Source organism: Priapulus caudatus, unplaced genomic scaffold (genome assembly GCF_000485595.1).
Source record: "Priapulus caudatus unplaced genomic scaffold, Priapulus_caudatus-5.0.1 Scaffold447, whole genome shotgun sequence".
Taxonomy (NCBI): Eukaryota; Metazoa; Priapulida; class Priapulimorpha; order Priapulimorphida; family Priapulidae; genus Priapulus; species Priapulus caudatus.
Window position 1 is genome coordinate 1235 of NW_014577508.1, and position 26444 is coordinate 27678.

Genomic DNA, 26444 nt, shown 5'->3' on the forward strand with positions numbered 1-26444 from the left:
TAGTGGAGGATCAGATGAACTTTGTCGAATTGCTCTGTGATAATCACGGACGAATTGAATTCAAAATTAAAATCGACAAATTCGCATTCATTGCGTTCATGCAGTCATCACGTACGTCGCGTACCTAAGCCAAATCGCGATCAAATAACTAACGACTAGAATGGCAACACTACCTGTTCCCATTCACATGACTAGGTGCATTTTATTGTTGCGCAATCATTTAGTCCTCTATCTCCGTCTCACGGCGGAATTGCCTATTATATGCCAACCGGAATATCGTTCCGAAAACACGTGTCTTACAGTGTAAATCATCAAATGACATCGTTTTATCTTTAACAAAGACACAATCATTATTGATCAATAAGAAATTAATTCGTGATCATTACCACATGCGACGGAACATCCATTATTACTGTTTGATCACAATTGCTTGGGAGGCGTCTGCGCAAACATGTAACATCGCAGGATCGCTATTGTCTAGAACAAGTCTCCTGAACGCAAAACGTTGGGATAAAAACTTGGAAGTGTACTCTATCAAGAAGGCCGCTGAGGCTGGAGAAAATATGAGTAGTGCGGTGTGCGGCCCTGCTGTGTACAGGTTGGCAACTTGCTAGTGTGGTGTGGGCTGTCATCTACCACCGGGAGCCGCAACTACAGTGCTGCGGCATACTCCACTGAGAAGCTGGTCGAACTGTGCATGCAAAACACAGGACGGAGCGGTTTCTCACATCGCTGTCGCGTTTAACGTCATCTCATCTCTTGGCTTTTTCTGCCAGGTAAGCAGCTTTTCTTATAAGTGTAATGGGTTCGATAGCAAACTTACACTTCACCATGACAATTCGAACGAGAATCACATGATAGTATATATTACGTCTTTAGCCTTAAGTTTCTTTCAACTTTCATACTTGCTTATATAGACGCGAGTTAATAAAACGTTTAGTGTGAGTGTTCCTCTATGAGTGAACATGATGAAACTATCGTCAAAAAAATGGAATTGTCTATGATTCAAGTAAAATTGTGATGGATTGCTGAAAACAGTAACCCAAAGATGGCCCACGCGCCATGGCGAAAAGAAGCTCGACAGAAAAAATGTCAGCTGTCGGGTGTAGATAAACGAATCAAAATTTGGATAATCCTTCCTTGATTGGATGTTGAGCGTTTTTATGTGAAAATGTTGGGAGTTCAATGATAGACAATATTTATTAAGGAGATTTAGCAGTTTTTAATTAATAATCCATATAGATGATGAATATCATACACTAGTTATGGGATGTCATATAGGGTGTAAACCATGCATTCTCAATCTTAGAGATGGTTGTATCCTTAATTTATATTTGTGAGTAGTATAATGTTACGAGTATTCTACGCGTTTAAGACCGCGGCAAGCTGCCAGCAATTGTCAATGAATCTCAGTTTCAGTCAGGCTTGCTGCCTGTAGTATTACGACAAACGCCTGATTGTGGATTGCCTTTCTGCCAACCTACTACACCGCTGGGGAGGCGCCATCTCTATAAAAGCCATATATCTTGCGCTTGCCAACTTATTCTGAAGCGTTCGTTTGCTTAGTCTGCTTGTTTTACTCGAAGTGTATACACTTTCTTTTTGAAGTTGATGGCGACATGAAAATATACACGACAAAGGGGACTACTACCTGCACCCACGTCATCTTTACATCGTGGGAATGACAGTAATTAAAGCACTTTCTCCTTTTTAGTAATAATTTTGATAAATGGTGACTGTTTTCTGCCAGATTTAGCCTGCCCAATAACAATGTAAAACTAGGCACTCAGAAAGCACATGACCTGCTCGCAACGGCAGCTGCTAATTCTCTCTGTGAGAACTCTCTTTATTAATTAATTAATTAGGATTAAGTGAAAAAATTAATTAATTAAATAATAATTGGATCGGATCACCACCAAATGCTAATCAATTCTAAGTTACCCCATTTCTGACCTTCCTGGGAATTTTATTTAATAATTAATTAGTTAAGTAATTTAATTGATCCGGATCACCACCAAATATGTAATCGAATTCTAAAGTTACCCCATTTCTGACCTATCGCTGAAATTTTTGTTTATTAATGAATGAATGAATTAATTTAATTGGTATCCGGTATCACCACCAAAATGCTCATCAATTGCTAAGGTTAGCCCATTTCTGACGTATCCTGAAAATTTTGAGTGACAATGGCGTCGCGATAACTGTTTTCCAGTAGAGCTGTAAGCCTGTGATGATACAGGCGTCTCCGGCGGCGGGCGGCTGGCGCCGTGCGCGGCCAAGGTCAGGGCCGAATCAGCGAGGCGTACACAAACACAAAGATCAAGACACAACACCAACAACACACGACCGGTTGAAAACATAACCTCGCCAATTTTTCCCGGAGAGACTGCAGGCTTTGATCAGTTTCGTGTTCCTATTCTACGAATAAGAATAATGCTTGTCACATATAAGATTTTTGAGTTAGTGACGAAACTGATCAATTACAATTTGATGATTGAAGCGGATATTTGCGGTTAGTTATCCCTTTTCCTGCATAAATTGAGAATAAAACCACGCGTTTCTCCATTTGTCTGCCTTTTTTTGCTCTCTTTGATTAACATTGCGATATAACTTAATTGTATGTATGTATTATTTTTAATTATGTTCATGACCGCCACGTCGGTTTTTAGGCGAACCCGGCAAGGATGGTATAAAAATACAATGTGGTGGTCATTATACAAGGGTGTAAATCGTCTAATATATCATAATACATCAGACTCACAGAGATCACACTCACCTATAGATTGTATGTATGATATTCATATATTTTATAAATCGCGATTAGTAAGAATTCGCATAACTCGATCGTCATTAAAATAAGAAAACTTTACTGCACGTAATCAGAAATCAGAGATATTGTTGAGTATAAATTGTTGTTGTTCAATGAAACAATGCATAATGATTATAATTTTATTTAATATGATTAAACTTTAATGATAACTAAATGAATATGGCTTTAAATTCGGTCGATTGTGTTAATTGATTTAAAAATGGCCAGAAAATGCAAAAAATGTTAAATGCTAGAATTATAAATGCTAAAGGATGAATAGCTGTAAACATCGTCAATTAAATATAATATAAAATACATCAATACACAACACAAAGCTGCCTTGTGCTCCTGATGAACGCACTCACTTTGATGAAAAGAACACCTAGATAGTATTTTCGTTATATACCATCTTATTTCCAATTAATTATAGTTTGTTTCCGCATCCCTGTTTTGTTCTGGATGTACACGTATATGGAAATAGATGTACACGTATATAGAACTGACTTACTATAAGTTGTCGATGAGTAAACTCACTTTGATGAAAATAACACCTATTACGGTGGTGCAGATGACGCCAACGACGGCGATGGTAGTTAATAGCACGGCCAGAGCGTCTCCCCATTGGATGTAGGTCACAGGTATGAGTTCACAAGTCGTGCCGTGCGGTTCGGCAGGCCACGAGTATAGCGGGCACAGCAAGCAGTCCGTTCGATTCTCTATAGCAATGTTATAAACCATGTAGTATTGTTATATAAGCATGCTCGATGGAAACAACAGTTGAGAACAAATGGCTTCGGCTATGGTCTCAACTGTTAGTTACCTACCCTACATTTGCATTATTTATTACACGGGCTATTGGTGATAAAAACGTTTTATACGTAGGTATATCGATGGTTGCTTGGCCTCACAGCAAGCCACCACATAGGTGGTAATTATCCATAATAGCAATAACACAGGTGTTATTTACCTAACAAATACTCATTGATTCGACAGCGGCGGCATTCCCAGCAGCACGGCAGCTCCAGCTGTATTTTGTAGAAGCGTTCTGGACATGGCTTGCTGCAAATAGACTCAGGTGGGCCTTCTTCCGTGTGGTCCTTTGGCCAATGTATGTAGTCATCATTCATGTTCAGGGACTTGGTGAGGACGTCCCAGTATCCTACTCCTACCATCTCGTAATCGCTGACTGAATTATTAGTGCCGGAGTTATTGTTTATTTTGAAGGTTTTTGTGAATTTGCGTATTGAGATTTTACCCTTTACGTTACCAAAAGCGTCGAAAATAATCGAATTTCCAGCTGGTCTATTGAACTGTCCATAATTAAGCTGTTGTGATATTAATGGTCCGGTGATGCACTGCCTTAGAGCAAATCCAATTGCGCCAGGACATTGCGTCTCTCTGATATTATGAATTGCTTGTGCAAATACGAACACGGGGTCAATAATAAAATAGGCAACGTTGGGCAGTTCTGGGTACATTTTAAAGAGGTCCGTGCTGCTGCAAGGTCTATCAGATGAAGCATCTATGCTACAGTTTTGATATGACTCTAAATACTGCACAAACCACGGGTTGTGTTTCTCTGTTTCTAAACTTAATGTTCTAAAGTAGTCTCTGAAGTCAGCCAATTGATTCGCATAACTGTCAAAACCGAATACGCCCTGAGCAACGGTCCTAATTTCTTTGAATTCATCCGTTGTTTGAGCCCAGGCGTCAGATGCAAAGAATATGAAGTGATTCTCTGCTCCAAGTGTTTGCAAGGCACGGAGAATTCCATGTGGAAACGGCTCGAATAGGTACATGAGGACCACTCTAGCATTCCAGTTATCGATTAGTTCTTGTGCGAGCCGGGTGTAGTCTTCTTCGTTGTCCATTGACCACTCAACCATTCTCGTTACGGCAAGGCAAATGCTTCTCTCCGCTGCCAGCGGCCTGCGACAATGCAAGTACTGCAGTTATGCCAAATATGTTAGATCAATGTCTGAATAATAGCTAATGTCTAAAGTCTAATGTCTATTTTCTCATTTCTAATCTCTAATTTAAAATTTCTAATGTCTAACGTCTGATGTCTAACGTGTAAATAAATGTCTAAATGACAATAATAAGGAATAACGCTCGTGCAAAAGTAGCGCCGTTGCTATGGTAATAACGACTATTAACCTTGTCCCATCTAATAGATTTATAGATACATTATGGTTTGTGAGAGGAATAAATACTTGATGCCCTTAAGCGCATTATGTCCGTGTGGATCGTCCTGATAGAGCAATGATATGTAGGTCCAGCCGAAATGTGACAAAACATCCATCATTGTGCGAATGCGCTCCTTGTCCGGTAACACGGTGCGGTAGAAGTAGGCGTATCTAGCCCGGTCACTGAGTATGTCATTCGTGGCCCAGTAGCTGAATAGCCATTACAACTCGGATGGATTACCCGTCGAACTATATATTATTTGTTTGATATATGCACACACACACGCGCACACACAATTAAGCATGTGCCCACATATACGCAGGTACCGTGTTTGCTTTGTGAAATTTCATAGCGCATCAAAACGGGGGCAATTGGCTAAATTAAGCTTCCGCTAATTAGCTAAACAGCCATAAATCGTGATATGTGTGAAGCTTGTATTAGCACGTACGCGTGCACAAGTATACATGTACCGTACCTGATTTGAGGAACTTCATAGAGCATCAAGAGAGGAGCCATTAGAATGCAGCCATGACTACGTCCATCGCCGACTATTGCAACAACATCAGGTAGGTATGCTATAACATAAAAATGTATTACTACAGACACGAGTTACCGCAATTGACTAAACTCTATCCACTAATATAATTGAATTATATAATTATGTGCTACAAAAGAATGTATAGGTAAGCTGCCACTCTAGTTTAAAAGCAAATCTATTTGCCTTCATTTAAATTTCGGTGTCTTATTGATACAAGGTATAGATTTCGTTTTCATGTACCAGCTGTCGTGTTGCTTGTGTTGCTTAGTGTTTCGGGCAGAAATCTCAGTGCTTGCGCCAATGCGGTGGAGGCCTTATTGCAGGTATCGACCACTCTCACGCCAAGCCGAACACCTGCGTATATAAACATATTATGCTCGCGATTAACTTCATCATCAGCTGATGGCGGTTAATTGTAAATATACTTAATCCTCTTTAGGTATTGAAATCGGTTTGATAACCAACTTCCCAATACACGCGCATGCTCCTACGCTCACGCATGCAATATATTTACTTTATATATTTTTTAATGAAATTAACATTTCATTCGCTTACACTTCATGACCTTTCGGCATTCACAGACATAATATGTTTTGATGTGGCTATTAAACAAGTTATTATATATTAGATACGAGTGATAAAAGAAGGAAATTTATTTACAGGTACGGGCTCGCCTACCAAATGTATAAAATAGCGTACTGTCCAAATACGTGCATATTCATGAATGGACGAAGAGCGTGGAGACAGAAAATGTTACACAATTGATCACCACGATAACAAGCACGAACTCGAGAGTGATGGTGGCAATATGAGATTCACAGTGCATGTCCGAACTAGGATCAATTCTCTGTGTTAGATTGCAGGGATCGAGGGCCTTAGGATGATGTAATTTAGCAATGATATGTTTTTATGGTTAGTTACAACGACAATATGTTTACACGACGTCATGCTAATAAACATGCTCTCCGTGATTAGAGCAAAATAGAACGAGTCGTCATTGAAATTTGTAATGCATTTCCGAACTTAGTATATAAGCACACCGATGCCCACTGTTTATGGGGAGAGGCACCTTGTGATTTTTTCCCCAATTTAATAATGCTGATCGAAGGTTTATCGGCAGAGTGGCTCATATAGATGTATGTGATGTGATTTTATCAGGCGTGTATAATATAGCCTATACACTCTATACAATCTATATTATACACTCCTGATTTTATCACATTGGTCTTGCTTATTTATATCTCATTTGTAATTCACACCACTTTATAGTTGATAAGTTACGCTGAGACACTATAAGGCACGTACCAGGGAGCAGAGTGCTGTTGCTGTTAATTAGATCGACAGCGTGTTTAAACGTGTAGAATGCCGTAGTCCACGGCGGCACGACGTTCAAATCCTCATCGCAGAAACTGGTAGAAGAGAAGCGACGCAGCGGGATCATGCAGCCGAGCGTGACGTCACCTTCTTCTTCATACACGTACTCCGGTATGCCGATCGGTAGAAGGTCTCTCGCGCTATTTACCTTAAACAGCGTGGCGCATGATGCGTGCCGACTCTTTAATAACCATGCAAGTTTATGTATAACTGGGCCTTTAAATGTCTAGCGATATGCATGCAAGCGTCATGTGTACTTACATTGAATAGCATACGCGACCTTTCACTATGTCAAACCGCATTTTATACGAAACGCTTTCAAGCAGTACACCATTTGAAATTGTAAGGATGCTGCGTCAATGATCATGAAGTTTTGTCGCACTTTACGAACTCAAACGTAAATTCCATGGTGCGCTCGACTGCATTGGAACATGCCTTTACTACATGTATCTAACAGTGTACGACGATTTAAAGGGACAGTAGCCTCTAGGATTTTACTGCATACAACTGTACTTACTGTATAACAAATCGTCTATACCCACACGTATTTGTTACCAGATACCTAATTTAATTGTTATAATTATTTACACATCAACGCTACGAAATTTGAACGGCGCCATGACACCCGCGACCGTGCTGCCACCCCGAAAAAGTTGCGTAGGGCCTATTTGACAATTTATTTTGCAGGTTACAGACCGAGGGCTAATCACAAAAGTGCAATTATATTTATACCTAAATGCTATTTAACCGAACGATATTCATTTTAGGGCAAATTTATCCATATTATAACTGAAACTATATGTCGTTTATAAGATATTACAATCCTTTTGCTTTTAAATGAATAAATAAGAAACACCCTCGGTTTGTAGCCCTTGGTTGGAAAGTGGTTTTGCGCAACTTATCAGATCGTGCGCTTTGAGTGGCGCCACCGTCGTTGTAATCAAACTGTAGTCGTTAGTTTTAAAACATTTTTTAATAATATTTCTAATGATGATTGAACCATGAAACTTTTTATGTAGCGTAATTATAACCTAAATTAGCTGAAAATAACCCTAGAACCTAGAGTAAACTCTCCCTTTAAGTGTCAGTAAGCGAGTGCGAAAACTTGCCACGTTGACACTAACAGGTGTAAGCGCATTACACTCGTAGTCACTCAGACGCGAATGTAGTCCGATTTTGCTCAGTGAAAGCTGGTCTGTCGTGCGAAAACACCTCTATCGATGCGTTCACCCAATATGGCTCTTGGAGATCTTATACATCCATTCTTACCGCGGCGCGTAAACGTGCCAATTTAACCGAGTAGCAAATACAATTCAACTACACACGCATCTCATTTTGATGCGGGACGATATCTTAGCCGTGCACCCAGGGAGATTAGATCGGCGAGTAAAAGAACAGAATCGTTAGCTCTTGTTTCTATCCTTTACTCATCCTTTACTCGCGGCCGCCCCCACGCGCTCGCCAGGCACCGAGTGCACACGCGATCTCTCTGTCTCACGCGCGCGGCCATGCGGGTGGTTTACCGCCTTCTTGCCATTCATTCACATGCGACTGCTAGCACTGGACCGCTAGAGAGCTACGCTCTCATGCTGGTAACGGTATACATACACGATACGATAAAGGATAATAACTCGTTAAAAAAATCCATGCACCCTTTATATTTCTCATCAGAAAACGGTGTCATTTTAATACGATCGATCCAGAGATTATACATATAGATCAATACATAGATTGTTAATCGTGTAAAGTACAGTGAACTAGGGTTTGGCATATAAACAGCGATCTGTAAAGATATATGATACATACGAGATATATACGTACACGTAAAGGCATCCAGACACCCTTACACGCGCTCGCACACGCGCACGTGCACATAAACACACGCACACACGCAATTACACACAGACACGCACGCACGCACGCACGCACGCATGCATGCACGCACGCACCCGCTCCCGCACGCACACAAGGAGCTACAATTATTATAGAAAGAAAACAAAACACCTACCTTTCGGCTGGCTACACATGTGTATCGCTATGACGACGTTATTTAGTTTCGCGGCGTGACACGACTCTACGCAAGCGTGGGCTACGGGGCATTAACAATTTGCAGGTAATCGGGTTTTCGGCTAATAATACCATGATGTTCACAAACGACAGTCAAGCCTCCTCTATACGTGTTTTGTGACGCATCTGCAGCCGCCTGTCGTTGATCGCCCCTCCCCCGCCGTCCGTGCCGAGTAAGTGGGGCCTGACTCAACCGTCAACCGCAATCGATCACATCACAATCGATCATCACTCTCAATCCTTGTATCGCGCACGCGCGCGTCTCTCGCTGTCTAAACCTATTACCTGCGCGCTATCGGTCGGTCTCGCTCTCTCCTTGCGTGAGCGCGTCCCCGGCGTCCCCCTCTCTCTGTTCCTTCTCTCTCGCTCTCTCACGTCCTATACACCTCTCTCACGTCCTTCTCTCTCTTCTTTTGTCTTCCTCTCTTCCTTCTCTCTCTCTTCTTTCTTACTCTTCCAACCTCTCTCCATCTCTTTCATATATATCTTCTCTCCCCCTTTTCTCTCTCTGTCGGCCATCTTCGGTATTACACCGGGACGGATTGACATGTAGCGCTTACGATTGTCCCGCTATTCTGCAGCAACAGGCAGACAGAAATACGCGCACCTGCCCGCTCTACACTACTTCTGCGCGCTGCCGCATATAGCGGTCCCGGGCAGCCAGTCTTCTCCCCGTGCGTACATCGCAATCTCGTATCTCAGGCCATGTACCCTTGTGCACCCGAGGTCTTCGCACTGTTGAACGATACACACCTTTCGTAGCCACGTCGTGGCAGTTGCTACGCGTGTAACCCACCATCCATGCAGTTATTACGATAACGACGAGCTTGTACCATGTACCACTGCGTATGCTTTGCAGCCTCACCCAAGAACGTAGTATCTTTAGCATATTTTCCGTGCCGTTTGTCACGAGTTGGGGACATGTTGTTGTTGTTGTTGTTGTAAGTTGTTGTTGTAAGTTGTTGTTATTGTTGTTGTTATTGTTATCGTAGACAACGTTAATGTGGTCGTGAATGAAAAACAGATCTCCGCCAGAACGCATTCAGGCGAGAGAACAGAGAGAGCGAGAGAAAGACAGAGAGAGAGACAGAAAGAGAGAGAGAGAGAGAGAGAGAGAGAGAACGAGAGAGAGAGAGAGAAGCTGTAACACCTACCAATACGAGCTTCACGTTCATTATTTGCTTTCATGCGTGCACAACATATATATACTATCTATATATATAAAGTTGTAGACTTGACTTTGTCTGTACTCGTATGACTAGAAAACTACGCAGCCTAGAGGCAAACTGAAAATATATTCAGAATCAGCACGTCTGGAAGATGGTTCTGGCTGAAACAAAAATTTTAAAAAGATAAAAAGTTAAACATTGAAAAAAATTATATTCGTCAATAGATGGAGGTGCGTACGGCCTAACATCTCTGAAATGTCAATCATGCTCTCTAAGAATAACGCCCCAGTAGTCGAATGGATAACGCATACGTCTCCTAAACCTTCACCGTTAATTTCAAATTGTAAATTTTTTTACTACATTTAGTAAGGTTTAGTAAAAATCCAGAATAAACTATGGTAGATCATAATAATAGCGCAAACCGACGGGAACACTTCACGGAAGCCTATGTAGGTTACAGATCAAATATATTACTTTTTTATTTTAATGTCATTTATCTTTTGATTTCTTATTATTTTTTACTGTTTGGGATGGGATGGGATGGGATGGCATGGGATTGGATGGGATGGGATGGGATTGGATGGGATGGGATGGGATTGGATGGGATGGGATGGCATATGGCATGAGATGGCATGGCATGGCATGCGATGGGATGGGATGGGATGGGATGGGATGGGATTGGATTGGGTTGGGATGCGCTGCGATGGGATGAGATGGCATGGCATGGCATGGCATGTCATGGATGGGTGGATGGATAGATGCATGCATGCATGGATAGATAGATAGATAGATAGATAGATATATTTTTGGGTACTTTTCTTTCAACCAAGTGGTCACCAACTGAGCGCCTTATTTCCCGGGCAACGCCGGGTGTCACGCTAGTTACTAATATTGTTACATTTTCGCACGCATGCTCGGCCGTACGCAATGCTATCATCACTGATTTCGTAAACATGGACGCTCGTGATAAAGAACTTTTTGTCAGGGCTGTCCACGTGCGTCCGTGATTAGTACGTGTGTTTTACTTTATTTCCATGTTATCTCCGTTTCATCTGGCGTCCAAAACATACGGGCCGCACAAATAGTAGGGGTTCTAAGCTCCCAAAAACAGGTAAAGTGTTCACTTTTTGATAAAAGCACCAAATTTGGCACACATGTACTTTGATAGGTGCTTAACCGAATTAGAGGTGGACCCCAACGAAATCGGCCTTTAAAGTGGGCGTGGCATCGAATTTTCAAAATGGCCGCCATGAAATTTCATGGTCCTTTCAATAAAGTGATAAAAATGGTAGGTCAGCGCTGAAACAAAAAAGTTTTGCACTCCGTCTGTTAGACCATGTCCTCAGAAAATGTCTAATATCTGACCTTTCCCCCACTACCCTTTGACCTGTGACCTTTAATTTCGCACTGGTGATGGGTTTCCTCCCCATCACACTATACATCGAATATTAATAGCGTAGGTCGAGCGGTTGAGATTTGTGCCGCAATTCCGCATTTACTCCTATACGTTAAGCTAACGGGGAAATATTCCCCCTCCATTGACACATCTTGACCTTTGACCCTTGACCCCCCAAATTCGATATCCCGAGTCCTTTTCGCGATCCCCCCCAACGTCCCGAATATCAAGACGGTCGTACGTCGCGCGGTAAAGATTTGTGCCATAACTGTTGACGGACGCACTGACAGAGGGACGGACGGACGAACGGACGCACAGACGGACGGACATTCATGCGATTCTACAAGCTGCATCTGACTTCGTCAGCTGAGCTAAAAATATAGGTCTGTGCGGCATGCCCTAACCATATCAGAGACATGAATAACAAACTAAAAAAGGAGAATTTTCAGGGTACCGTAAATAGGCGTTATGAAAAAAAGCAATCTTCTGAATACGACAATTAAAACTGAAATCGAAAAGGCTGGCCCTGAGCACCGGCATTGAAACACGCACCGGGTAATGCTGAACAATGCGGAACAACGACAAACTCTTCTGTACTTCTAGAATTATATTATACGTATTGAATAAGATTACGTAAAAAAGATTTTAAACACCAAACACAAGCGTTATAATTGTTGCAGAATTAATCTCACGCATTCACAGATGAATAGAGAACTAATGGACAATTACAACATACCTCACGAAAACAGCTTGCCTAAAGCCTCTAAAATTTTTGGCGACATTAATTTAATATCACCGATGTCGCGGTTATGAATGTAATTAATCATATAAATACTAAACAATTCAATCCACAAATCTGACTATAATATGTGCAGCTCGCTGTCATGATAACGCAGTGATCGAAACACTAGTCACTTATCAGCTAGATCTACACATACTACATGCGCAAAACGTCATTAGTGAACGACTCATTAAAAAAAATCGCATTTTTTGAGGATTTCTTTACTTCGTGTCCGCTTCGGACCAAAAACATTATAGCGCTCTATTTTTTCCATCCTGCTTAAAATTTCGATTTTAAATTAGATGAACCGTAGCATAGCTTTTAGAATTATACTCATTCCTATAACTCTTTTAATTGTTCACGTACGAAATTTCTCAATTTTGAAATCAAAAAATCAAATCGAAATCAAATTTTTAAACTTTGATCATGAGGTTTGTTTTGATATTAGTGGCAGAGAGCATTCGATATATTCCTTCAGTAATGACGAAAAATGTTTCTTTCTCCAAAATTTGAATTCTCCCACGTTTCACGCCAGGTGCATATAATTTCTGATAATGAATATAAATAATAAACGATAATCGCATCGCCATCTACTATTACAATGCAGTCAAATTACGTTTCATTCTCATAATTGCATATGAGTTAGTTCGACACTAATAAATATCACTTTCAGCGCGTTTTTAAGTGGAGAGATTCAATGCGTACGTGAGAAGTAATATCTCTGGTTAAAATCAAGTAGCCAATTTTTCGATTCACCGTTGTTTAGGTGTTATCATGCACGAATTCCTTCACTCATTAAGTTAAAAGTTACTTAAGTTAACTTAAGAGACAGTGAAGAAACAATGAAAGTGTGATGCGGGAAAAGTTCATTGTAGTTATGTTAAAGGGAGAGTTTACTCTAGGTTCTAGGATTATTTTCAGCTAATTTAGGTTATAATTACGCTACATAAAAAGTTTCATGGTTCAATCACCATTAGAAGTATTTATTTTAAATGTTTTAAAACTAACGACTACAGTTTGATTGCAACGACGGTGGCGCCACTCAAAGCGCACGATCTGATAAGTTGCAAGAGAGAGAGAGAGAAAGAGAGAGAGAGAGAGTGTGTGTGTGTGAGAGAGAGAGAGAGGGAGAGAGAGAGAGAGAGAGAGAGAGCGAGGAAGAGAGAGCGAGGGATGCGCCCTAAACGTTTAGCTTACTTACGGTGGGAATAGCGGCCATGGTTATGCGACGGATTGCTACACATAATCGCATCTTGCTGACAATCTAAACAATTCTGCACGCATTGGCACATCTGCGTATTCGCGCAATCACCTAAGTGGCACAGCCATGCACAGCACAATAATAATTCCAGTCTAATATTAGTCGCTTCAGCACTTTCATGTATGGATTTTCTTTTGTGGGGTTTTCCCCTAAAAGCAAATTAGTGTGCCTGTAAATGGAAATCAATATTTTATCATGTGATAGCTATTGCTTTAGTACACGTATTAGGTAAACCGTATAAAGGTATTCTATGCGCAGTTGCCTGTTCTACGACAGGCGGCCTAGGATTTTTCAAGATGGCCGCCGCCATCTGTGCGAGTGCAGCGAGCAAAATGTAACTTCTACCACAAGAATGAGTTCGGTTTTTCGGTTTTCTCGCAGTTCACTCGCACATCATTCTTATTGCTAAAAGTTACAGACTACCTATACCGCGGAGGCTCTCGCGTCACAACCGCAGTGCGTTAGAGTAAGCCGCGTATTTTATAGACTGGTCCGCGCTCGACAGTTCCAGTGTAACGCGAGTGGAACTCTCGAGCGCGGACCGGTCTATAAAATACGCGGCTTCAGAAATTCGTATTTATCGTTCACACGAGAGAAATACGCGGTCCAAGAGATTCGTAATTTCTCAAGCACGGCAAATAATTCGGCATCTGGGAAGCCGCGTATTTCAACAAATACAGAATCTATTTAGATTCCGTATTTCTTGTACCTCGCATTTTGCCTCGTGTGAACGCTAAATACCGGATTTCTTGCTACGTGTGAACGCGGCTATTATCAAGGACACGACAGGCTAGGGAGCTTATAAGAAGACGGCCCTACCATACCCGAGAATAGCTTGGCCGTCTTTTAGGCTATTCCTCGCCTCTACACGTAGCATTATATCCGTACTCTATTCGATCTGTATCACTGTCGAAATGGCTGAGAATAAACGCCAGTGTGGTACGTTACTCATATAGTTATTGTTTTCCATCAAGTGGTTTGTCTCGTATCTCCTTCCCCATTCCCACACATTGCCTTAGGATGATAGTAGATCCATACCGCTCATATGAGATGAAACTAAGCTCCGTTACACCAACAACGCAGCGCAGCATCTACCGTCCTATTCACACCCGGTTGTTTGTCTCGTAGTTACCACCACGTTTCCTCGAAATAGCGACATAACGCCGCTTCACACGCGCCCAAACACCGTCAACACGCGAAATCATCCACAATCTCCTCGACACATTCAATGCGACACGGATTCGCGCACGTGCACAGGACTGGTGTGCAGACGCGCGCTGATCACGTTAATTAATGCTTTGTGATTATTCCACATTCGTCGGCAATCCACGCTGGCATCGCGTGTACGGAGGGATAAAGTTGAGGAGGAAGGGGGGGGGGTCCTGCAGCTGGAGCCGACTACGTTGTAACAAACAATATCATTGACGGCACACCACTGCGAGCAACATTATTAGATATCGATTAGATATGTCGCCGCAGTTATCGATAAGATTTTGACACGGCGCCTGGCGACAATATTCGAACGTAATCAAGTTTAACGAAAATAAAAGTATCAACTTTAATTACGTCACCCATGCAGTGTCGCTAGAGCAACAGTAACACGCTAGCGGGTATGCAGCTATTAGAACAGAACACTGCTCAACTGCTCGATCGATGACATATAATCTAATAAAAAAACACGGACCTAATTATTTGTTAATTAACGGCGCTCGACAAAAGGACAAGCAATTATTTTATTACGCTGCCTTATTACGAAGGTAATCGAAATGCGTTCGGTGCTACTTGAAAAGTGTTTTATGCCCCTACATGTTTGCCCTTTAATTGTAGGTTCCTTGTAAAAACCTCAATGCTTCGTTTCAGTAATTGCAAACAATAAGAAGTTCTCTAAACAGAAGAATGATTTCAAATAGTGTTTTTTTTTAAAGAACCAAGCATAAACAGCACTACAGCCTTCATATACAAATAAATGCTATTTTTAGTACAAAACAGCAAAATTACAGACGACTTAATTTTGCCGTTTTTCCGTGCACATGCAGTGACCAACATAAAATTCCGAGTAAAATTTCATATTTCATATATTAACCTGTACAGAGAGCAAACTTTGTAACTCAGTCATGATATTGTGCAGAGCGACTTTTCAGTAGAAACACAAATGAAAACATGGCACCAACATTTCACCTTGGTCTCATTTAATTACAATAATAGCGAAGTACATAATTAATCACGCTCCAATTTGCAACATGCTAACTAGTACGCGTGTATATAGGCCATAGAATACGATCAGGATTATACATACTCCCACAATATCAGACATGCGTAAACATAAACCCTGTGGTGTCGGATAAAATAATTCTCAACGCTTAGAATTTTATACATCTTGTTTTGTAAGCAATATGTATACAGGCACGATGACGTATATAGTTTAGTTATCAATATTTATATGCAAACTTCAAAATATATTCGTGACTAAATTTTCGACTGAGAGCCATGCAGATAGGCTACGCATTTCCTTAATAGCCTCAGTGAAGTGTCTCTCGCACGTACGCTCGTACACGCAAACGCACACACGCATGCACGCGCGCACAAACCACTCACCCTAACATTTATGCTATTTTTTTTTGTCGATCGCTCCAGCTCCCCTGCCCTTCCAGTGTCCCGCAGCTCTCTCTCTCTCTCTCTCTCTCTCTCTCTCTCTCTCACATACACACCCGCACGCACGCACGCGCGCACTCTTTCTTCCTTTCTCGTCCCTCGTGCTCCTTGCTCGATCGATGACATATAATCTAATAAAAAAAACACGGACCTAATTATTTGTTAATTAACGGCGCTCGACAAAAGGACAAGAAATTATTTTATTACGCTGCCTTATTACGAAGGTAATCGAAATGCGTTCGGTTCTACTTGAAAAGTGTTTTATGCCCCTACATGTTTGCCCTTTAATTGTAGGTTCGGTAATTGTTTGTTTGTAATTCAGGTAAATTTTCGACTGAGAGCCAGATAGGCTACGCATTTCCTTAATAGCCTCAGTGAAGTGTCTCTCGCACGTACGCTCGTACGTCGTGTCCCGCAGCGCTCTCTCTCTCTCTCTCTAGCTCTCTCTCTCTCTCTCTCTTTCTCTCACACGCAGACACACCAGCACGCACGCACGCCCGCCCGCCCGCACGCACGCACGCACGCACGCACGCACGCACAACACGCACTCTTTCTTCCTTTCTCGTCCCTCGTGCTTTGATTCTAGGCTATATAACATCATTCAAATATTTATTTATCATATATATATATAATTCACTCTCTCCTACAAATTAATACCTTATACATTAGTAGAATTCACAAACTAAATATTACGTTTAGAATCATACGAGCTAAGGAAAAGGAACTCTAAACTCAGTAGCAGTTTGACTCTGAGAGATGCGACGGGGGCAGTTTTAATAAGGTAAATCTACTGGTAAGTTGTGATGGTGCTGAAAAGTCGGTTCCGTTACCGTTTTCGAGTGCCGTTAAAATACATCACAGAAAATTCTGTTTACCCGCGCGTAGTGATAAACCTAACACTCAAGCGGGAGGCGTATATGCACGCGTGTGCTTGCGTGCGCGTGTGCTTGCGTGCGCGTGTGCTTGCGTGCGCGTGTGTGCGTGCGTGCGTGCTTGCATGCGCGCGTGTGCTTGCGTGCTTGCGTGTGCTTGCGTGCGCGTGTGTGCGTGCGTGCGTGCTTGCCTGCGTTGATGGTTTTACATTCACAATGAGGTCAACATTATCTGTCCACTTCGATGTTCTTAGTACATTGTGGGTGTTCTCAGTCTATCTTGATGTTATCAATCCACTGCGATGTTCTCAGCACACCTTGATGTTCTCAGCACACATCGAAGTTCTCAGCACACCTTGATGTTCTCAGCATCCCTCAATGTTCTCAGCCCACCTTGATGTTCTCAGCACACATCGAAGTTCTCAGCACACCTTGATGTTCTCAGCATACCTCAATGTTCTCAGCATACCCCAATGTTCTCAGCATACCCCAATGTTCTCAGCACACCTCAATGTTCTCAGTCCACCCCCGTCGATGGGCCCCCGATGTTCTCAGAACAACTCGACGTTCTTACTCCATCTCATGTTCTCAGTCCACCCGACGTTCTCGGAACACCGCGACGTTCTCAGTCCATCTTGATGTTGACATAGATGTAGCGGATGAAGTTCAGCGAGGCGAAGAACGACACGGTGCCGAGCATGAGGAAGAAGATGTAGCAGGCGAGCAGTGTGTAGCCGAAGAACTCTGTCGTCTGCAGCACGCCTGTCATGTTCGAGCGTTGGAAGTAGTAGAAGAGCGCGTAGAATAAGACGAAGCACCCGTCGACCTGCAAACAGAACAGCGATGGTGTTAGCACGAGTAGAACAGCGATGGTGTTAGCACGAGTAGAACAGCGATGGTGTTAGCACGAGGTAGAACAGCGATGGTGTTAGCACGAGTACGAACAGCGATGGTGTTAGCACGAGTAGAACGGCGATGGTGTTAGCACGAGTAGAACAGCGATGGTGTTAGCACGGTAGAACACGCGATGGTGTTAGCACGAAGAACAGTACGCTGATGGTGTTAGCACGAGTAGAACAGCGATGGTGTTAGCAGCGAGTAGAACAGCGATGGTTACACGAGTAGACAGCATGGTGTTAGCACGAGTAAAGTACAGCGATGGTGTTTAGCACGAGTAGAACAGCGATGGTGTTAGCACGAGTAGAACAGCGATGGAGCTGGTAGGTTAGCACGAGTAGAACAGCGATGGTGTTAGCACGAGTAGAACAGCGATGGTGTTAGCACGAGTAGAACAGCGATGGTGTTAGCAGCGAGTAGAACAGCGATGGGTGTTAGCACGAAGTAGAACAGCGATGGTGTTAGCACGAGTAGAACAGTACAGGCGATGGTGTCATGAGTAGCAGCGATGTGTAGCAAGACAGTACAGCGATGGTGTTAGCACGAGTAGAAGCAGCGATGGTGTTAGGCACGAGTAGAACAGCGATGGTGTTAGCACGAGTAGAACAGCGATGGTGTTAGCAGCGAGTAGAACAGCGATGGTGTTAGCACGAGTAGAACAGCGATGGTGTTAGCACGAGTAGAACAGCGATGGGTTTAGCACGAGTAGAACAGCGATGGTGTTAGCACGAGTGAACAGCGATGGTGTTAGCAGCGAGTTGAACAGCGATGGTGTTAGCACGAGTAGAACAGCGATGGTGTTAGCCGAGTAGAACACGCGATGGTGTAGCACGAGTAGAACAGCGATGGTGTTTAGCACGAGTAGAACAGCGATGGTGTTAGCACGGGCGAGTAGAACAGTACAGCGATGGTGTTAGCACGAGTAGAACAGCGATGGTGTTAGCACGAGTAGAACACAGCGATGGTGTTAGCACGAGTAGAAACAGCGATGGTGTTAGCACGAGTAGAAACAGCGATGGTGTTAGCACGAGTAGAACAGCGATGTGTATTAGCACGAGTAGAACAGCGATGGTGTTAGCCCGAGTAGAAGCAGCGATGGTGTTAGCACGAGTAGAACAGCGATGGTGTTAGCACGAGTAGAACAGCGATGCGTATTAGCAGCGAGTAGAACAGCGATGGTGTTAGCACGAAGTAGAACAGCGATGGTGTTAGCACGAGTAGAACAGCGATGGTGTTAGCACGAGTAGAACAGCGATGGTGTTAGCACGAGTAGACAGCGATGGTGTTAGCACGAGTAGAACAGCGATGGTGTTAGCACGAGTAGAACAGCGATGGTTATAGCACGAGTAGAACAGCGATGGTGTTAGCACGAGTAGAACAGCGATGGTGTTAGCTACGAGTAGCAACAGCGATGTTAGCACGAGTAGAACAGCGATGGTGTTAGCACGAGTAGAACAGCGATGGTGTTAGCACGAGTAGAACAGCGATGGTGTTAGCACGAGTAGAACAGTACAGCGATGGTGTTAGCACGAGTAGAACAGCGATGGTGTTAGCACGAGTAGAACAGCGATGGTGTTAGCACGAGTAGAACAGCGATGGTGTTAGCACGAGTAGAACAGTGATGGTGTTAGCACGAGTAGAACAGTGATAGTGTTAGCACGAGTAGAACAGCGATGGTGTTAGCACGAGTAGAACAGCGATGGTGTTAGCACGAGTAGAACAGCGATGGTGTTGCAGCAGTACGAACAGGTGATAGTGTTAGCACGAGTAGAACAGCGATGGCTGTTAGCACGAGTAGAACAGCGATGGTGTTAGCACGAGTAGAACAGCGATTGGGTTAGCACGAGTAGAACAGCGATGTTTAGCACGAGTAGAACAGCGATGGTGTTAGCACGAGTAGCACAGCCGATGGTGTTAGCACGAGTAGAACAGCGATGGTGTTAAGCACGAACGTAGAACAGCGATGGTATTAGCACGAGTAGAACAGCGATGGTGTAGCACGAGTAGAACAGCGATGGTGTTAGCACGAGTAGAACAGCGATGGTGTTAGCACGAGTAGAACAGCGATGGTGTTAGCACGAGTAGAACAGCGATGGTGTTAGCACGAGTAGAACAGCGATGGTGTTAGCACGAGTAGAACAGCGATGGTGTTAGCACGAGTAGAACAGTACAGCGATGGTGTTAGCACGAGTATAATGGCAAACCCAGTTCAGTCCTTTGTTAACAGTCAACAAATCCATGTTTAACCCTCCTCTTGAGGGTCAAAAGGTTATCAGACACTTACTCTTCGCACGTCAGCGGAAAGTACATTTCATGGTCCTTTCAATAAAGTGATAAAAATGGTAGGTCAGGCGCTGAAACAAAAAAGTTTTGCACTCCGTCTGTTAGACCATGTCCTCAGAAAATGTCTAATATCTGACCTTTCCCCCACTACCCTTTGACCTGTGACCTTTAATTTTCGCACTGGTGATGGGTTTCCTCCCCATCACACTATACATCGAATATTAATAGCGTAGGTCGAGCGTTGAGATTTGTGCCGCAATTCCGCATTTACTCCTATACGTTAAGCTAACGGGGAAATATTCCCCCTCCATTGACACATCTTGACCTTTGACCCTTGCCCCCCAAATTCGATATCCCGAGTCCTTTTCGCGATCCCCCCCAACGTCCGAATATCAAGACGGTCGTACGTCGCGCGGTAAAGATTTGTGCCATAACTGTTGACGGACGCACTGACAGAGGGACGGACGGACGAACGGACGCACAGACGGACGGACATTCATGCGATTCTACAAGCTGCATCTGACTTCGTCAGCTGAGCTAAAAATATAGGTCTGTGCGGCATGCCCTAACCATATCAGAGACATGAATAACAAACTAAAAAAGGAGAATTTTCAGGGTACCGTAAATAGGCGTTATGAAAAAAAGCAATCTTCTGAATACGACAATTAAAACTGAAATCGAAAAGGCTGGCCCTGAGCACCGGCATTGAAACACGCACCGGGTAATGCTGAACAATGCGGAACAACGACAAACTCTTCTGTACTTCTAGAATTATATTATACGTATTGAATAAGATTACGTAAAAAAAGATTTTAAACACCAAACACAAGCGTTATAATTGTTGCAGAATTAATCTCACGCATTCACAGATGAATAGAGAACTAATGGACAATTACAACATACCTCACGAAAACAGCTTGCCTAAAGCCTCTAAAATTTTGGCGACATTAATTTAATATCACCGATGTCGCGGTTATGAATGTAATTAATCATATAAATACAACAATTCAATCCACAAATCTGACTATAATATGTGCAGCTCGCTGTCATGATAACGCAGTGATCGAAACACTAGTCACTATCAGCTAGATCTACACATACTACATGCGCAAAACGTCATTAGTGAACGACTCATTAAAAAAAATCGCATTTTTTGAGGATTTCTTTACTTCGTGTCCGCTTCGGACCAAAAACATTATAGCGCTCTATTTTTTCATCCTGCTTAAAATTTCGATTTTAAATTAGATGAACCGTAGCATAGCTTTTAGAATTATACTCATTCCTATAACTCTTTTAATTGTTCACGTACGAAATTTCTCAATTTTGAAATCAAAAAATCAAATCGAAATCAAATTTTTAAACTTTGATCATGAGGTTTGTTTTGATATTAGTGGCAGAGAGCATTCGATATATTCCTTCAGTAATGACGAAAAATGTTTCTTTCTCCAAAATTTGAATTCTCCCACGTTTCACGCCAGGTGCATATAATTTCTGATAATGAATATAAATAATAAACGATAATCGCATCGCCATCTACTATTACAATGCAGTCAAATTACGTTTCATTCTCATAATTGCATATGAGTTAGTTCGACACTAATAAATATCACTTTCAGCGCGTTTTTAAGTGGAGAGATTCAATGCGTACGTGAGAAGTAATATCTCTGGTTAAAATCAAGTAGCCAATTTTTCGATTCACCGTTGTTTAGGTGTTATCATGCACGAATTCCTTCACTCATTAATAAAAGTTACTTAAGTTAACTTAAGAGACAGTGAAGAAACAATGAAAGTGTGATGCGGGAAAAGTTCATTGTAGTTATGTTAAAGGGAGAGTTTACTCTAGGTTCTAGGATTATTTTCAGCTAATTTAGGTTATAATTACGCTACATAAAAAGTTTCATGGTCAATCACCATTAGAAGTATTTATTTTAAATGTTTTAAAACTAACGACTACAGTTTGATTGCAACGACGGTGGCGCCACTCAAAGCGCACGATCTGATAAGTTGCGCAAAACACTTTCCAGCCAAGGGCTACAGACGAGGTGTTTCTTATTTATTCATTTAAAAGCCAAAAGGATTGTAATATCTTATAAACGACATATAGTTTCAGTTATAATATGGATAAATTTGCCCTAAAATGAATATCGTTCAGTTAAATAGCATTTAGGTATAAATATAATTGCACTTTTGTGATTAGCCCTCGGTCTGTAACGTGCAAAATAAATTGTCTAATACGCAACTTTTTCGGGGTGGCAGCACGGTCGCGGCTGTCATGGCGCCGTTTAAATTTCGTAGCGTTGATGTGTAAATAATTATAACAATTAAATTAGGCATCTGGTAACAAATACGTGTGGGTATAGACGATTTGTTATACAGTAAAATCCTAGAGGCTACTGTCCCTTTAATATAGAAGATATTATTTAGTAGGTGCCGGGATATATGGGTGAAGAAATTCGCGATCCGGACATGCGGGCGTTTTAAAGCATGCACTGCCAGCAAAAACGAACGAAAAACGTCTCAGCTTCCAACAGCCGTTTAATCTCCTAATAGAAATGCTTTCTCGTATCAGTTCTAAGCCGAGCAGCTTGCTACCGAAACGAAAGTATATAACAATGATATCAGGGTCACGGCGATTGCAAATACACAAATAAAGAATGGAATCTATTCATGCACTCATGGTGATAGATATCTCATCGGCTCGGGTTTCCCCAAATAAATCCAACAGTAGTCACGCAGTACTTGACATCGTCCTGCCATCTGTTGGTAGGAAATGGCCCTGTCATGGCGACCCAGGCTCGCTCACGAGCACGGCCGTCATAGCAGCAAGCTAGACTAGAGAAAAAATGCCATCCGAGCTGGCTGGGCTGTAATATTTATCATATGCTGCTTCCTGAACATGTCATCAATCGAGCGTCACCGCGAATTTGGATGGGCGTGTGCCACACGAGTACAGGCAACCTTTGCGAAAGCGAGCAAGAGCGTGGAGTGTATGTGTGTAGGAGAGGGGATGCGAGAGAGGAGGGGGGGGAGAGGGTTACGAGGAGCAAGGGCATCAATCGCCGAACCTGCAGCACACATTCAAACCAAGGGTGAACCAGCAGCCGGTAGACCAGCTGATAGCTTCTCTGGTAAAGCACAGTCAGGCGCGTTACCGGCCCGGCACAGCCCTAACCGATAGCCCCCCCCCCAGCAAGATGCAAAAACCATCATGCCTTTGCTCAATCATGCAATATACAATGATCAGTGCCAGAGCAGCTTTTAAACTAGGACGTAAAACCACGTGGCAATTCGATAAAAGAAAAAGAAAAAGAAAGCAATGATGGCAAAGTAATATGAGCGAAATGAACCGCAACCGATATTCAGGGGGGAGGGGGCAATCGAAGCCATTAAAAGTCGTAAAACGCGAGCGTAGTAAAACGCGGTAAATATTTATGCAGCATGCAGCTGCATGATGACAATGCTGCTGCCAATTCGAACGCAGTAAGACGTGATTTGCGGTGTTTTGTAGCGCGTCGGCGTGACCGCTGTTAACATTCTGCACTTGCACCCTCAGGCACATGTCTGCCGACTATCGTTGTTTTTGATCGAAAAGAAGCTTGGAAGAAGCTGGATAATGTGGAAATGGACATAGACCCTCTCAGCAGCAGTAAGTGAGCCAAAGTTTCCCTCCTAGTCGAAATCTCTTCCCGGTCCGCCCTTTTTGCTTTTGATAAACACCCCAGTCATCATTGCGTGGCCAACATATTACGATATGCATATCGTAAGCTTAGCGGAAGTAAGTATGGCGTAAGCTATTACATTACGTTGCTTTACAGGTGCTGCAAGTACATGTTAGTTCCAGCGGACCCAGAGAAATATATAGAGACATCTATCAATCAATATATAGAGACGTATATGATTTCTATGAGCGGACCATACGTGGAAAAGACTATTGATACGTGTTGGCGCCAGCAATTAAAGCGCTTTTAAATATGGCGACATGTGCTGTAAGCTGACCGTGACAGCGGCTTTACCTCTAAATCCATGATGTGTCTAGTCAAAGTATAAATGGTGGTACGAAATGATTTCGAGCATCAAAAGATTTTGATCACATAGACGCAACACAAAATTTAGCTCCCTTGTTTAAACTTGGCTGCATTCCGATGTTTACATCGGCAAAAGCGTGCAACGGTTTTGTGCGGAGCAATATTGATACTGCGGCTCACGAGTGAATCGACCTCTCTGCGCATATATCTTTACATCGGGGGGGGGGCAGCGGATTTAAAACCGCCTAGCGCAGGCCTTGTCAATAATCGACGGCGTTCTGGACCAAACAGAGGGCAGGGCGCTTGAGAGCACCCAAAAATTCCAGATCATTCATTTAATTCATTTAATTCATTTAATTCATGACATTTCCATCAGGTTTTCTATGACGTAAGTCTGGGAAGTAATTAAATTGTTTTGCCGGTTTACGCTCATGCTTGAGCTTTAACGGGAGCCATCTCTAGCGGCGCCGTCACCGCGGACGTTTTTCGAAAATACGCCGATGTGAGTAAATCCAGTGTTGGCGTCTTTCGGCAAACGTAAGTACAGTCGTAACGTAAGTAACGTAAGTACAGTCGTAACGTAAGTAACGTAAGTAACGAAAGTAACAACGTAAGTAAGTACGTTTTGGACCCGTCTTCCGAAACGCTTGCCGTAAAACGCCTCACGTATTATAGCATTCGAGGGCGTATCCGTGCCAATTCATCCTTTGAAGGAAGCCCCTTTTACGACCGTGCGCAGACAAGGCTTGCGTAGTAAAGTGGTACAGCGAAGGTTAGTAGGTAAAAGCGATCAGCACGCAGCAATATAAATGCGCACAGAGAGAAACGTCGAGGGCGGATAGCGTCAAGCCGTTAAGCCGGCATTATCGTTAGATCGGATTGCGATTGAATGCGATTGCACTGCGACTGAGCGCAATCCCTGCGACGCAATCGTCGCAGCGAGTTGCAACAGTTGCAGAAAATCAGCCGCAGGCAATCGCGTCGCGTCGCAAGGCCGACCCAACTACTACGTCGAACTAACTAACTAGGAAGGAACTAACTACGTCGAGCGCCACTTCTCAGCCTCACCATGCACTCAAGATGCTAGCTTCGTATCTCTATAGCGTGAAAAAAACACATTAAAAGCATTGCAAAGCTGTTTAGAATTTTTAACCTTCCGATAGAAATTAAGATCAGGAAGCAAGATAACACCCAAAATTACTCGAATAAAATACGTTACAAGTCGACAGCAAGTGCACGCGCGTTCCCCATCGCCCGATAGGTCATAGTTAGCGTCTAACAACGTCTAACAACGTCTAACAACGTCTAACAACGTCTAAATAGTTAGATTAACAAAGCATCAGCTCGATTCTCGCACGCACGCAAACACTCGCATATTACACGCATACACTCGTACATTACACGCAAACACTCGCACACTACGCGCATACACTCGTACATTACACGCAAACACTCGTACATTACACGCAAACACTCGCACACTACGCACAAACACTCGCACACTACGCACAAACACTCGTACATTACACGCAAACACTCGCACACTACGCACAAACACTCGTACACTACGCACAAACACTCGTACATTACACGCAAACACTCGCACACTACGCACAAACACTCGTACACTACGCACAAACACTCGTACATTACACGCAAACACTCGCACACTACGCACAAACACTCGTACACTACGCACAAACACTCGTACATTACACGCAAACACTCGCACACTACGCACAAACACTCGTACACTACGCACAAACACTCGTACATTACACGCAAACACTCGCACACTACGCACAAACACTCGTACACTACGCACAAACACTCGTACACTACGCACAAACACTCGTACATTACACGCATAGACTCACACACTACGCACAAACACTCGTACATTACACGCATACACTCGTACACTACGCACAAACACTCGTACATTACACGCAAACACTCGCACACTACGCACAAACACTCGTACATTACACACATACACTCGTACATTACACGCAAACACTCGTACATTACACGCATACACTCGTACATTACACGCAAACACTCGCACACTACGCACAAACACTCGTACATTACACACATACACTCGTACATTACACGCAAACACTCGTACAC

General features: G+C 42.9%; 2 protein-coding genes and 1 long non-coding RNA gene across 5 annotated transcripts in view; all 3 read right to left on the reverse strand.

Moving 5' to 3' along the window:
- Positions 1–3343: 3343 nt before the first annotated feature.
- LOC106810502 (metabotropic glutamate receptor 5-like) lies at positions 3344–7316 on the reverse strand (the record flags this gene model as incomplete). Its single annotated transcript, XM_014813881.1, has 7 exons — positions 7296–7316; positions 6840–7089; positions 5775–5888; positions 5472–5571; positions 5023–5205; positions 3777–4738; positions 3344–3525 (listed from the first exon to the last, which is right to left on the reverse strand). Coding segments are annotated over exons 1-7 (1812 nt in total), but the record flags the coding sequence as incomplete, so codon positions are not given.
- An 8163-nt stretch (positions 7317–15479) lies between these two features.
- Positions 15480–17612, reverse strand: LOC106810511. Its single transcript, XR_001394028.1, has 2 exons — positions 17500–17612; positions 15480–17423 (listed from the first exon to the last, which is right to left on the reverse strand). It is a non-coding gene; the product is annotated as an uncharacterized LOC106810511 (long non-coding RNA).
- Positions 17613–17627: 15 nt separating this feature from the next.
- The window catches only part of LOC106810509 (transmembrane 9 superfamily member 1-like), a 61458-nt gene continuing 52641 nt past the window's right edge, over positions 17628–26444 (reverse strand). For all 3 annotated transcript variants that reach the window (XM_014813887.1, XM_014813889.1, XM_014813888.1), the window contains exon 15: positions 17628–17932. In XM_014813887.1, coding sequence (XP_014669373.1) covers positions 17872–17932 — 61 coding nt within the window. In that variant the 3' untranslated portion in view covers positions 17628–17871. The remainder of the gene's footprint in view (positions 17933–26444) is intronic.